Source organism: Gossypium hirsutum, chromosome D07 (genome assembly GCF_007990345.1).
Source record: "Gossypium hirsutum isolate 1008001.06 chromosome D07, Gossypium_hirsutum_v2.1, whole genome shotgun sequence".
NCBI classification, from domain to species: domain Eukaryota; kingdom Viridiplantae; phylum Streptophyta; class Magnoliopsida; order Malvales; family Malvaceae; genus Gossypium; species Gossypium hirsutum.
The window spans coordinates 32,285,587-32,300,203 of record NC_053443.1 but is presented as its reverse complement, the minus strand read 5'-3'; the positions used below and the strand labels follow the sequence as shown (position 1 = coordinate 32,300,203).

General features: G+C 30.9%; 1 protein-coding gene and 1 long non-coding RNA gene across 11 annotated transcripts; one reads left to right on the top strand and one right to left on the bottom strand.

The window, feature by feature from the left end:
* Nucleotides 1–249: 249 nt before the first annotated feature.
* LOC121219055 (uncharacterized) lies at nt 250–3,499 on the bottom strand. Of its 8 annotated transcripts, none has more exons than XR_005915623.1 (7): nt 3,288–3,499; nt 2,993–3,164; nt 2,459–2,687; nt 2,227–2,320; nt 1,987–2,101; nt 1,383–1,466; nt 250–612 (listed from the first exon to the last, which is right to left on the bottom strand). It is a non-coding gene; the product is annotated as an uncharacterized lncRNA (long non-coding RNA). The 8 variants fall into 8 exon arrangements; XR_005915624.1 differs by having other exon boundaries at nt 1,428–1,466; XR_005915621.1 differs by having other exon boundaries at nt 1,383–2,101.
* A 2,717-nt stretch (nt 3,500–6,216) lies between these two features.
* LOC107933957 (uncharacterized) lies at nt 6,217–10,847 on the top strand. Of its 3 annotated transcripts, none has more exons than XM_041096540.1 (4): nt 6,217–9,119; nt 9,369–9,519; nt 10,216–10,392; nt 10,515–10,847. In XM_041096540.1, exons 1-4 carry the CDS (start codon nt 9,004–9,006, stop codon nt 10,641–10,643), a joined length of 573 nt encoding a protein of 190 aa, XP_040952474.1. In that variant the 5' UTR covers nt 6,217–9,003; the 3' UTR covers nt 10,644–10,847. The 3 variants fall into 3 exon arrangements, with proteins under 3 accessions (XP_040952474.1, XP_040952475.1, XP_040952476.1); XM_041096541.1 differs by having other exon boundaries at nt 6,222–9,119; nt 9,381–9,519; XM_041096542.1 differs by having other exon boundaries at nt 7,988–9,119; nt 10,609–10,847.
* The last annotated feature ends 3,770 nt before the right edge of the window (nt 10,848–14,617 follow it).

Genomic DNA, 14,617 nt, shown 5'->3' with positions numbered 1-14,617 from the left:
TGCAAAAAACGCTGCTAAAAATATAACCTTTTAAAAAAATTGTTTTAATTAAATAATATTTATTTTTATGATAAATATTATATTATGTTTTATTTTTTAAATTTGAACTTTAAATATACTTTTAAAGATAAATAAAAAATATTATTTAAATTAAAATTTTTATGAAAATTTTAACTTTAAAACTAAATATAAAAATTAATGAATTTAATTTTAGAATTTAAAATAATAAATTAAATAACACAATTAAAATTCAAAAGTTAGAACTCAAGTTGTCATAAATATTAAAGCAAAAATAAAAATTTGGAATCAAAACTAAAATAAATAATACATATGAGAAACAGACTAACTAGTTGAACCGGCAAGAGAATTGAGTTGAAGCTCTATCAGCAACATCTTTAGTTTCATTGGCGCTGCAATTGGCACTCTTTTCCACCTCAAGATTGGAGGCAAAGTCTATGTCATCTAGGACTTTGGTCAAGAATCAGAAATTCCAGGGTCTGCACAAGGCTTTTGCACTTCTATTGCAGTTGAAAACCAAGGTATACTCTATTTAGGATAGAGCAAAATGCAAGCTTCCTGGGACAGCAAAGCTTCTTCTTCAACACAAGTAACCTACAAAAGACAGAACATGACCATTATGCACTATTATTCTAAGTACCATCAAAATGTTACCGAGTATATTACAAGTTGACACTTAAATTTCAAACTTAGGATGGCAATTTGCAATATCAGTGAAATTATCAGATCCAAATGCTTGAAGAACAAGCAAAATATTTAAAGTAGTGGGGAAACAGAACCCTCTGTAAGGTATCCTTCATAAGCAAGAAACTTTCAACAAGAAACACATTGTATCCAGTTCAGAAACTGGATATGTTAGTAACTATCCTTAGTAAAAACCAGAATGCACATTAAAATGTGAACAAATTCATCAACGCTTACCCTTGAATCATTTTTTTCTTTTTACACTAATTCATGCTGTATATGTAATTTTACAGTAACAAGAACACATAAATAAATCAAGAAAAAAAATTATGTATAAGAAATTTGTTTGTTATCATGTCATGACATGCTTCTGTTGAACTTCAGATTTCAGGAGTTAGATTACCCCAAGGTGATTTCTATTACTGGTCTATACTTCGACAGACACTCTACTTACCATTGCATGCTGTAGCAATGTAATTTACTTTTTTTATTCCAAATATTATGAACACAATTAATCAGTAGAGTTTATTTCCTCAATTATCAATATTTTAAAGTAATAAATATAAAATTTCCTGAAATATTATTAAGAAAATATATAGCATTAGCAGCACAAATTTTGAGATTTATTCCTTCAGTACCATCCTGTAATTGAATAAATTTGTATTAATAAATAAACCAACCCTTCTAAACTCCTTGCTTTTCAAGTAATAAACATCAATACATACATGGATGCCCAATTTTTTGCTATACAGACCAGCACATACCTGCAATGCAAATAAGGGACAAACTAACTTTTTCCTTCTAAACAAAAAACACAAAAAAATCATAGAAAAAAATAAGAAGAAAGAGCCATTCGAAGGCCTAAAAAACTGTCCATGCGAAGGCCTATGGGTATCATCCATATGAACGTCACAAACTCGCTTAGAAGATTCAGAAATAATGGTAAAACTATTCAGAAATGCCTGGTTATATCCTCTGAGCAGAATAAAGTATCCCAACCGATTTAGCAAAAACTAATCATCATAGAGCATTCAATTCACAGAATTTAACTCATATAATTTAACCCAACAATCTAATCAAAATTATTGTGGAAAATTCATTCAAAGTAAAACATAGGAGCAATGCAAATGTTTCCAAACTTTTTTTGAATAAGAGGAAATGAATTGAGAAAGCTTAAGAACTTCTATATTGGAAGACGTGTATTTTAGGTGGACTTAAAAGGAGCTTTTAATTACAATGCTAAACAATATTATTAAATTGTGTCTAAAAGAGTAAGAGAACTACCGTTTTTGAAGAAACAAGAGGGATTCTTGATGACTTATCTTCTAGTTAAGGTTGACACTTAATCTGACAATCCTTTATAGATGGACATCAGGTTCACATTATGGCTGTAAATTATCTGCACATAAATGGAAGACCATGGTCTCATTACCTTGTTAGCACACCAAGAAAACACCACCAATGAACCAAGTTCAATAAATAAAGAATCATTAATCTTCCAGTTCATAGCTAAAAAATACTTACAGAACAATCTTCACCGCACCAATCTCAGCCACATTGGCATCATTTGCTGCTACTGAACCCGAAAACAATGCTCAAAATATGTTGATGTGCCTTCCTGTTTGTCATTTTAATATCCTACTATGTAAATAAAAATTCAATATATACCCTTCAATAAAATTCTAGAACACGTATATAGACAGACATGCACCACAAATATAAACAAGGAAAGTAGTAAAATAGCAGAGCATCATACCCAACATAGTTCTGGCACAAATTTTCATGTGATGTAGCTTGGAGAATTAACTTTTGAACTTGCAATTTTACAGACAAACCATGTTCTACTTCTCAGTTATCTCCAGAAGTTTCCAAACTCTTCTTGCCACGATCAACATAGTCGCCTAGAAATAGGTAATTAGCATGAGGAGGAAAACCCCCATACTCGAACAGCCCTAGTAAGTCACTATATTGCCCATGTATGTCACCTAAAAACACAGACAAAAATTTTACAATTAAGATACAGGAAAATGATGGTACTACTATTAAGTCCCATTTGAATGATATCTCCATTTCTATTCATTCGAGTTTACAATCATATTCAAACATGTCATATATATGATTTTATTTACTTCATATATCAATCAAACAGTTAAAACAAAACAACAGGAACCCAATTTCCATCACTAGAAAAATGATAAATTAAGCTTTAAAAACCCACAAAATATTTTCTAATAACAATCCCCAACGAAACATAAAGCTAAAAATTAAAAAAAAAGCCCAAAAACTTTACTGCAAATTTTGATGGGTGCTTCGAGTTCAAGCAAACTTGTTTCACTGGCCTGGCTGACCGAACTTCCGTCAGCCGTCTGATTATATCGTCTACTACTGCTGGGTCCATCCCTTGCGCCGTCGTCGCTGCCATTAAATCGTCCTCCTTCAACGGCCTTTGATTAAACGAAACCCTAAAAAATTGAAACAGAACAAGATAAACGACCCCTTTTTGTTAGGGAGAGAAAGAGATTGGGGAAAATGGTAATAATCTTTTTTAGAGAAATTAAATATAAATTTATTTAACTTTGGAGAACCTTGCAATATCCAGTTTCTAATCGAATCATATGTAGCTAACTTTGGAGAGCTTTGGAGACGGAAAGGATCGAAGAACTTTGGAGAGAGGGAGAAAGAATATCCGAGAAAAAGAAAGAAAGGAGAAAGAAATGAGTTTGAAAAGGGTGAAGGAGCGAAATCCTCACAAACCGCGAAGAAGAGGGGAAAAAATTAAGGGTTTCAGTGGGGGAAAATTTGGACAAAAAGGCGCGTTTTTTTTTTAAATAAAATAATTTTTTGTGGCGTTTTTTATAAAAACGTCGCTATTGCTTATATTTTGCGGCGTTTTTTATAAAAATGCCACTAAAAATTAAAATTCTAATCATAAACGGCGCCGTTTTATTAAGCTTTAATGCATAGTTCTGGCGTTTTTTACAAAAAAATGCCACAAAATCTTTAATTTATTTCATTTCTAAAATATAAGAATTATATAAAATTATAAATTTTAGGTTTTTTGTCTTTTTTGTTTGTATTTTTATTTCATTTCTTAGAATTTTGGTCCTATATATCCAAAATAATTAATTATACGTACCTAAATATATATCCATCCATATATATATCAATACTTTTTTAACTTATTTATTAATTCTATTTAAACTAATATTTAAATATATCAAATGATTTAGATTAAAATTTTAAAATATATTTAAAAAACTAATTAATCTAAACCCAAAACCTTGATTCGACCCTAAAATCCCTAAATCCTAAATCCTTAACTCTTAACCCTAACCCCTCTTTTACAATTATATAAGAACTTAATTAAAATATAAATTAAAAATACTAATTAATCTAAACCTTAAACCCTAAATAACTAACTCTTAACCTCAAATCTCAAACCCCAAACCCTTAACTACTAACCCATAAACCTTATTTAATATATAAATTAAAAAACACTAATTGATCTAAACCCTAAACCTTATCCCAAATCCCAAATCCCTAACCTCTAACCCCTAAACCTTATTTAATATAGATTAAAACATACTAATTAACCTAAACCCTAAGCCCTAACTTGACACTAAATCCATAAACACTAAATATATCCCTAACTCTTAATCTCTAACCCCTAACCCTTAAAACACAACCCTTAAACTAGAATCCCTAATCCATAATCCCTAATCCCTAATTCCATAATCTATAAACCTTAAAATTGTAACTCCTAAACCGGCCTTAAATCATAAATTAACCCTATACCCTAAACTATATACCTTAAACCTTATATATTAAACCCTAAACTATAATGATAATTAATTAAATATTTTAAAATTAATACTATCATATCTTTTGCAATTATATATGAAATTATTTAATATATAAATTAAAAATCAATCAGTCATGCACCCAAAAAATTTTAAAATTATTTTAAATAATAGTATTTTAATTTTTCTATTTTTAACAAATATTTTTCTATGCTTTTATTTTAAATTATTTCTACGTGTCATTATTTCAAATTTATCAAATTTTAACAAATATTCAATTAAAAATAAATTGAATTTTAATTAATATAATTAAACAAATTAAATAGTAAATAGACAGATAAAATGTTTTTGCGGCGCTTTTTTAAAAACGCCGCTAAAGCCTCGAGCATTAGCGGCGCTTCTTGGAAAATGCCACTAAAGCTCTGAGCATTAGCGACGCTTTTTTTAAAACACCGCTAAAGCTTTGAGCATTAGCGGCGCTTTTTTAAAAACGCCGCTAAAGCCCTAGAAGGTCGTTGGGTTTAGATTTTTTGTGGCGTTTTTCCAAGAAACGCCGCTAATGCTCATTTTTAGTGGCGCTTTTTGAAAGCGCCGCTAATGCTTAATTTTTAGCGGCGTTTTTTGTCCAAACGCCACTAAAAATGCCGCTAAAAGTCTGTTTTGGTGTAGTGGAAGTAATAAGATTTGTTGGTTGGGTCAGTGGTTTGGATGGACTTCTAAGTTAAATTTTGTGTTTTAAAGATAAAGATAAGCCTAATGGTTTAATGGTTAAGTGTTTGTTAATTTACCCTTAGGTCTTGTGTTTGAATCCCCTAATGTGCTTAGTAGAAGATATTTTGTTTTAGTTTCAATTTTTATTTTTTTTAAATTACTAATGCGATTTTGTTAAACTCTTATTTCATTTTAATTTTTTTAAAAGAAAATACTTTTAAAAAATTATGTTCACGTCTTCTTTTCACGTAAACCTCTCTTTTCACGATTTTTCCAATTGGAATCTTGGGGATTCTTTTGGCTACAGTATTCTTCTTTCTCTCTAGCAATTTTTTTTTTGCTCTGGGTTTTACTGTTCATTTGCTACATAGATTTTAATATTTTTTAGCCATCCCTTTTGGTTCCAAGAATTTTTGCCAATTCCCGCTTCTCAATATTTTGGTTGTGCTCTTGTTTTCGTGTAATCAGGATCTTAAGGGGGTAAGTACTGTTGTTTAGGTTTTAATCAATTGTTTTCGGGAATTTTCTACTCTCTTATGAATGGATACTTTCTTAATCTTTCTGTACTTGTGTAAATTGAGTTTTCAGCTCGGTTTGGTGTAGACGAATCGGTCGATCTTTGGGCTAGGAATCGTGTTTTTAAAGTGTGAGTTCTAATCATTTGTGATCAGTGTGTGTGTGAGACTTCGTTAAATGTTTTCGTATGTGTGCGCGCGCGCTGCACTTAAGCCATATTTTACTGTCCTTTCTACGCTAATAGGCGGTTGCTACCTAGTCATATTTGTACACTTGCTTCTCCCTTCACATTGATTGTCTTCATTGTAATTAGAATAATGCTACTTCTTATTGTTAGTTGCTGGCAATTGGTTTTACAGATAATTTCCCATATTATATGCTTGTGGTCATGGGAAATGGATCAAATTTGTTGACCTTGCAGTTGATTTTTGGCTACATTTGAATGTTCTTCCGTTAAAATGATTCATCGACTTAGGCAAGAGCAGGATTTGTCAATTAGTAGCTATGGCAGTTTTGAAATCAGAAATTGAAAAAAAAATGTATGCAATTAGTGCAGATTTTCTAGGCTGTACTAATTTTTTTTTTTGATAGATGAATATATAGTTGCTAATGTTGATGGTATTAAGTTTCTAATTTTGATGGAATTACCTCTTATATATTATAATTGCTATTGCTTGTTTCTATATTTTGTTTACTGCTATTCGTTTTACATGCAAGTGTCGCATATATATATACATAAATGGCTGCTGGTTTTTACGTAGAAATGTGGCATATATGCTGCGTTTTTTTTTTGTCTGTGTGGTCTTGTTTTTGTGGATTTTTTTCACCTTTTTCCAATTTAATTTGTTTTAGTCTCGGAAAGATCCCATGCACGTTTAAGCCTCTATAGGAGTATCTGCGACACTAATTCTGTTTGAATTTACTTATGCAAATTAAATTATGTGTCATGAGTTCTGTCGTTTGTATAGATAATTATGTGATGTGGTATGTTAAAATTCGCAATATGAAAGAGTTGAATGTGATAATCGGAAAATTTAGCACTGTTTATTCTGGTATTGTAGTTGAGCCAGGAAATGCCTGATTTGATATTTGATATGTATTTATAAGTATCTGTTTTGAGAGAATTTTTCATATGCATTGTGGTTGGCATTCACATTGAAGAGAAGGAAATTTGGTTCGGCAGTTTCACTGCAAAATTATATTTTCGCAGTATAACCGCAATAATAAAAGTGGCATATGACCACATTACGTTGTGTTCGGATGGATGGGTACTCCATAAATCAAATATTGGTGTGTAGAGGTTGGAAATGGTTTAGTACACCCTATTTTGGTGTGTGATGGATGGTTGAAGGTGGTGTGTAGAGGTTGGATAGGTGGGATACTGCATCACATGATATGAGATTGTGTTGTACATATTTGCTTTGCGTCACAATAATATGTTATGTTAAATTTGTTATGATTTTTATCTGTGTTTTTATTATGGAATTGTTAAAAGTTGATCGATCATTTATTGTTACATCGACTACTTCTGTTTAAGACTCAAACTGAGCTGGACTTGGCAAGTCGGAGGTCTCAGAATGATATGTTTGGTTCGACTTATTAAAGTCTTGCATAATTTTTTTTAATAAATTGTTCGGAGTATACATGAATTTTTTTTATAAATTGTGGTATGAATTTCAACTTTGGACTATCATTAAGGTTTTAGGATTTTGGTTTTAAACTTAAACTGTGATTTCGCACATGTTTTTGCCTAACTGCACTACTTCTTTTCCTTATCTATTAATTGTTCAGTTTTCAAGTGTTAATTTATGGATTTTAAATTTTTCCGTCACAAATTTTTGTTTTTGTTGAACTTCGGTTAGCGAAATTATTAATCTATTTTTTTTTCAAGGTTATTACGAGTAATTGAATTTGGTTTTGGACAAATTTTGAGTGATAAATTGATTTAATGTGTTTGCAAAATTATAAACAAAGCTCAATTAAGTTTTCGGTAAAATAAGAGAAAATATGGGTTTTTGTAAGGTTTTTGACAAATTTTATTCGGTGTTTAATAGAGGGCCATATTTCATTGGCCAACTTAACCTTCGGAATTTGGTCAAAACTTCTGGGCCAAGTTTTGGGGTTATAGATTTTATGTTGATTTCTGGATTGAATATGGCAGATCTCATATTTCTTGGCTAAGCTTTGGTTATAAAGTGATTTATAACCCATTTTGATATAATTAAAAGGTATTTGATTTGAATTTACTACCCTTAATGAATTTAAGCAAATTGAATGTTTTCCCCTATTTAAAGATCACTTAAGCTTGATTTTTTCGAAAAAATTAGACCAGTGTAATTGGGTAAAATTGATTATTTAGATATGTAATTAGATGATATTTAGGATGTTTAGAATCGAAATTAAGGTTTAGAAACTAGATTTGAGTGATGAAATTGCATTTTCGGCAAAACTAGTTAGTTTCTGATAAGTATGATAGATGTGTTGTGGTATGCATTTTTTAGATGATTTAAATGTGTCTGAGGTTGTTTATAATATGTTTGTAATGTATTTAATGTGTATGCAAAGTTTTAGACTCATTGGGAGATTCTACAAGCAAGGACAAAGGCAAACAATGGCTTATTTAAAGTCAAGATTGTAAGGTAAGTGGTTTGGTGCGCTACAATTAACCACAAATCAAACACCATGTTTAGTTGGGTGTATTGGCCGGTGGGCCCCACTTATTACGCCTCTAATCCATTGTTTGGTTCAATGTATTGCTATTACGGGGCTAAACTATTACTGACCTAATCGATGAAATCCACCGATTTCTAATCCCTCCATTTTGCTCAGTTTAGATGCTGCTTCAGTTTACCCTCCCTGTTTTACCCTCCTAGTCTTCTTCTTTTCAGCTCCCTCTCTGAACAAGTCTTTAACACCCATTTCCCCATTTCCCGTTTCCCCTCTTCCCCAAATCAGAATCCCTAACCTCGTGCCAGACTGCCTTCATCCCTTTTTTCCTCAATTCGAAAATCAACCTTCACTTCCGGCACCAATCCACCTCCGGTCCTTCACGGCTCCACCCATTTCCAGAATCAGAGGTTAGAGCGAAGCTACAAACGTCTTTTACCTTTGAATTTCAAAGGTATATTAACAATGTGTTTTCTGCTGGAAGCATTTTGTGTGCCAATGCCTTAAGAACAAAAAAACACTCTATATCTTCCGTTGTTTTTCTGATTTATTTTTGTTGGGTCTCATTCAACAGCCTATATCAGTTACAGATGAAGAAATTACCGAGATGGTATTATTTCCAATGATTAACGAGGCATGTCGTGTTTTGGATGAAGGTGTCGTTGCTCGAGCATCAGACCTTGATGTTGCAACTGTACTCGGAATGAGCTTCCCATCCTACTGGTAACTACTTCGCCACCAATTTTTGTCTCTGCAACTTGAACTCAAGAATAGTCTCTAAAGTTTGGAGAATTTAATGGTTCCATTGTTAACTACTATAGGATCTGCTATTAAGAATCAGTATTTGCTAATAGATTGCCTGCCAAATTCAGTCACTATTTGCTATAAGAAAATGAATTTGGTTTCTTGCACTCTCTATGTTATAGTTAGTTACATGATCTCTTATTTTCACCATGTCTTATAAAACAATAGCTTTGGTTGCAGTGGTGGTATCATGTTCTGGGCAGATACAGTTGGGTCGAAGCATATCTATTTGAGCCTCAAGAAATGGTCAGAAAGGTACGGTAGCTACTTTAAACCATCGAGATATTTGGAAGAAAGAGCCATGAAAGGCATGCCACTGGTAAGAACTAAGAACTCTTATCCTTATTTTAAAGCTTGTTTGAATGGTTCAACAATGTAATTGCATTCATAATGCACAATAAGTTTCAACTCAATCCAATGTTTATATCATATTGATAAAAAATATGGATCGATCTACATGATTTGCAGGAATAGAGTATGGAATATAACTGTCAGATTAAATACACAAATCGTGAAGAAAAAATTACAAAAGCATCAAATTAAATTAGTTTTATACTAATGTGATATCTACATTCCAACTATTTTTTTCTTTTGCAGAGTGTTGCTTAGTTTATTTTGTAAGGCTATATATATAGCTAAGAATGTTTCAATTTCTATGCATCAAATTTCTCCCATACTTTAGTTTTTATAAGCTTTATTTTATTTAAAGCATTTTGGTATGAAGAGGGTTGTTTTGCTTTCTTTTATTCCAAATGTCATACCAAAATATGACAATAACAATGATTCTGAGTGATTTGTAGTCAAAACAGAGGGTTCTTTTGCTTGTTGAAATTTGATGGACATTACCTTTAGGTGATGCTCACAGTGGAGAATGAAATTCCTGTAGCAACAAAAGGTGTGGTTATGATAAAAGCACAAAAGAACATCACTGATCAGAAGCTAAAAGACTTAAAAGCAAAGAAAATTTCCCAATGTTTAGATTATGCTTATATCTGTATGGAAATTGTTTGGTCAGGTGAATGAGACTGCCGTTATACATTGCGGTTTTTATAGTGAAAATGGTGGTTTTAAAATATCTGATGAAGACAAAAGTTATATGCAAGGTTGCAAAGTTGCGATTTCTACTTGTGCGTTTGGTGGTGGAGATGATCTTTATCAACCTATAGGAATGTCAGAGGCATCACTTAAAAAGGTGAGATAGTAAATGATGCTGAAGACTTAGGTGAGATAGTAAATGATGCTGAAGACTTACTTTCGGGATTAGATGTTCAAGATTTTGAATCTTTGCTTAACTTGTGCTCTTTGTTGATGTAGGTTTGCTATGTTCAAGATTTTCTGCTTCTACAGAATGGAAGAATCGATTATGGTGAATTTGTTGCCATGGTACTAATTTTCAGTTTGTTGGTAGGTTGTACAACAGATCCAGAATATGATGACTCATGACAAAAGCGATCGGGAAACGGTTTTGGTTCGTCGCATGCTCCAGGACGGGTTACTTGATGTTGTTTGTTTGAAGCATTAGAGAGATGCTGTTGGTTTATGGAATGCCATAGGTTTTGTAAAACTTTGAGGAGTGTGGAAGTGTTAAAGTTATTCAAAATTAACAAGCTCACTATAAAGCAGCAAATTTATATTAGATTCCCATAATATACTTGCTGCATAAATTCCTTTGATTTCCATAAGTTCATATTTAAAGTTGGAATTTATAAATGTTTCAATGAGTATATGCTGCCACAGTTTATAGGATCTTAGAGAAATGTAATTTTCACTAACACAAATTACTCTTCTTTGCGGCTTAATTTGACTTTTAACACTAAGTAATCTGCCACTAAATTTATTTCTTTTTACAAAATATTTAGAAAAAAATATTAAATTATATTTAGAAAAATTATATTTAATAATAATTATTTTAAATTATATTTTATAGTATTATATATTATGATTTTAGTAAATTCATATAAGAATATTTAATATTAAGAATTTTATTAAATTATATATTTTTATTAAATTGTATTTAATAATAATTATGTTAAAATATATTTTATACTATTATATATTATAAATTTAGTAAATTCATATAAGAATATTTAATATTAAGAATTTTATTAAATCATATATTTTAATTAAAATATATTTAATAATAATTATTTCAAATTATATTTTATAGTATCATATATTATAATTTTAGTAAATTCATATAAGAATATTGATTATTAAGAATTTTATTAAATCATATATTTTAATTAAAATATATTTAATAATAATTATGTTAAATTATATTTTATAGTATCATATATTATAATTATAGTAAATTCATATAAGAATATTGATTATTAAGAATTTTATTAAATCATATATTTTAATTAAAATATATTTAATAATAATTATGTTAAATTATATTTTATAGTATCATATATTATAATTATAGTAAATTCATATAAGAATATTGATTATTAAGAATTTTATTAAATCATATATTTTAATTAAAATATATTTAATAATAATTATGTTAAATTATATTTTATAGTATCATATATTATGATTTGAGTAAATTCATATAAGAATATTGATTATTAAAAATTTTATTAAATTATATATTTTAATTAAAATATATTTAATAATAATTATGTTAAAATATAATTAACTTATTTATTATTGATATTAATAATCTTATTAAAATTTAATAACAATAACAATAATCATTTACCTAAACAAATTTCTGCTAAGGGTATTCTAGTCATTTTAGTTTTTTCCCTTATGCTATTACACCTCCATTCCATTCAACCAAACACAAGAATACTATTACTTCTCTATTCCATTACATTCAACCAAACAATTGATTTGCTATTACGCCTCTATTCCATTACGCCTCTATTCCAATACAGTAAACCAAACGTGCCCAAAGTGTTAAAGGGGAGCTTAGGTAGCCTAATCACCGAAACTAAGTTCCATGAGTATCTCTTTCTACATAATCTAATGATGATTTGCAAATGATGCTTAAATGTGATATGTTATGTGATGTATATTGAGATGACAATGAAAATGTTATGTGTTTATGACTGAATATGATATGGGTCTTGCTAATTTTATGTACACAATATGAGATCTATATGTTGTGGCTATTTGAGAATAATGTGAGCACTTGTGGGCATTCGAAATAGGGCCACGCTCGTGTCTTATGCTGTGTGGGCATTCAAAATAGGAACATGGCCGTGTCCCAGCCCATGTCCGTGACTGACTTGAGCCACACGGCCAAACCATACGCCCGTGTGCTAGACCGTGTAGTAACCTCAGACGCCCGTGTGCTAAACCGTGTGCTAGGCTGTGTAACTGCCTGACTTGCAACTCTTTGAAAGCTACAAGGGACACACGGGTGAGACCCACGCCAGTGTCTCTGCTCGCGTGGACGAAAAGAGGTTATTTTACAAGCCATTTTTTCACCCAATTTGGCATGTACTTAAAACCACAATTGCACAAACTTACAAGCCATAACAAGGCATCAAATCAAGCATAAACGAACCTTAAACATATGGTATAACATCATACAATCAATATGCCCTTAGGCACCTCAAATGACAATTTATAACATGACCAACCATATGTTCAATTTAACCAAATAGCCAAATAACTTGTGTGCATACTTGCATCAATACATACCATGTATCTTACTTACCAAAACACAACCATTTGGTACCAAAATGTCATTCTTTAACAAGGATCAATTTACCAAATGAATCATACCTACTTAAGTATCAATCTACCACAAATTCATCATAACACAATACATATATACCAGATGCACACTTAACTATCATTTTACCGTTCGTCATTTAACTACTAATCAAGCCACACATCAACCATATTAAAACAACTTATATACATACCAAAATATGCCAAAACACAAACCAAATCATATGACTACAATTACAACAAAACATATAGGCCAACGTTAGCCAAAATAACCTATACATGCCATTATAATCAAAATTAAACATCTGAAAATACCAAAAGAGCCGATGAATAGTGTGATATAGCTCTGACAAGCTTCCAACCCAAACGAGCTTCCGATTCACTATAAACACGGAAAAATAACATAGAGTAAGCATTTAAGCTTAGTAAGTTCGTATAACATAGAACTAAACTTACCATTTAGTTACAATTTAGGTAAGTAAACATAACATATCCCAACTCAATTTTGCCAAATGCCTAAGCACATATTCACTGACATGTTAGCCATGTAAAACACATATAATAGCCAATAAACATGGATGAACATAAACAGTAAGCAAGTTTCATATACATGTATCATCTATTTCATGTTTCCATATATCATGTAATATCATTTCCATGTATTTCATATATATACCTGTAATAGTTCGTATTGAACTCATATCATATCATAACAGAACATTGCCCGTTGAACCATTTAGAATATCGCTGGATACTCGAGATAGCTCACACATAGTGTGCTAAACTGTAATCTATCAATTCCTGTACATGTATGCTCATACGAGCTGTGAATCGGTTTGCTCTCATGAGTTGTAAATCGGTAAGCTCGTACGAGCTGAGAATCGATAAGCTCTCACGAGTTGAAATCGATAAACTCATACGAGTTGAGAATCGGTAAGTCTTAATGACATGTCATTTGTATCCTACGAATTCCTAAGGTTCAAACGGGACTCGGTAATTGTCGTACGTCGTCGAATACGGGATAGGTATTTATACATGGAAATTATACAAATCACATACATATAATTAATTTAAAACATATAAATACACAATTTAATTAGACGAACTTACATCGATGAGTATAGATAGATACGGAGGAGATTAACCCGAGGTTTTCTTTTTGCCTTGATCTAACTCTGTACGAGGTCTGACTGGATCTATACGGATAAATTTAACTCAATTTAATATATTTATCATTAAAATTAGTCCAAAACATATTTTTTTCAAAATTATCATTTTGTGCTTGTACTTTTAATTTCTTTGCAATTTAGTCCTTAGGCTCGAAAAATGAAGTTCATGCAATTTAACCCTTATCCAAGCCTAGCTAATTTTTATTCATATTAGTAGCAACCCATATATTTCATAAATGCACAATTTTACCACACAATATTTTTTATTTTTAAATTTAGCCCCTTATTGATAATTTTATAAAAAAATCACTTTACAAAAGTTGTTTATCTAACAACAACCATCCATATTCTATCATCAAACTTCATAAATCAAGCATGTTCATCAATGGTAAAACCCTAATAGTTTAACAGTTTCACAAGTTAGTCCTTGGGCTGGCCAGATTAAGCTACAACGATCCCGAAAATGTATAAATTATCAAAAACGAGACAAAAACACATACGTAATCAAGCATGCAAGATTGCCAAATGCCAAAAATCAAAATTGGCTTCCCCTAGCTT

Excerpts from the sequence above, each read along its gene's own strand:
- LOC107933957 (XM_041096540.1), top strand. The coding sequence starts at position 9,004 with ATGGTATTATTTCCAATGATTAACGAGGCATGTCGTGTTTTGGATGAA. Across the intron at positions 9,120-9,368 it reads ATGAGCTTCCCATCCTACTG|CTTTGGTTGCAGTGGTGGTA; the intron begins GTAACTACTTCG and ends ATAAAACAATAG. Across the intron at positions 9,520-10,215 it reads CCATGAAAGGCATGCCACTG|GTGAATGAGACTGCCGTTAT; the intron begins GTAAGAACTAAG and ends TTGTTTGGTCAG.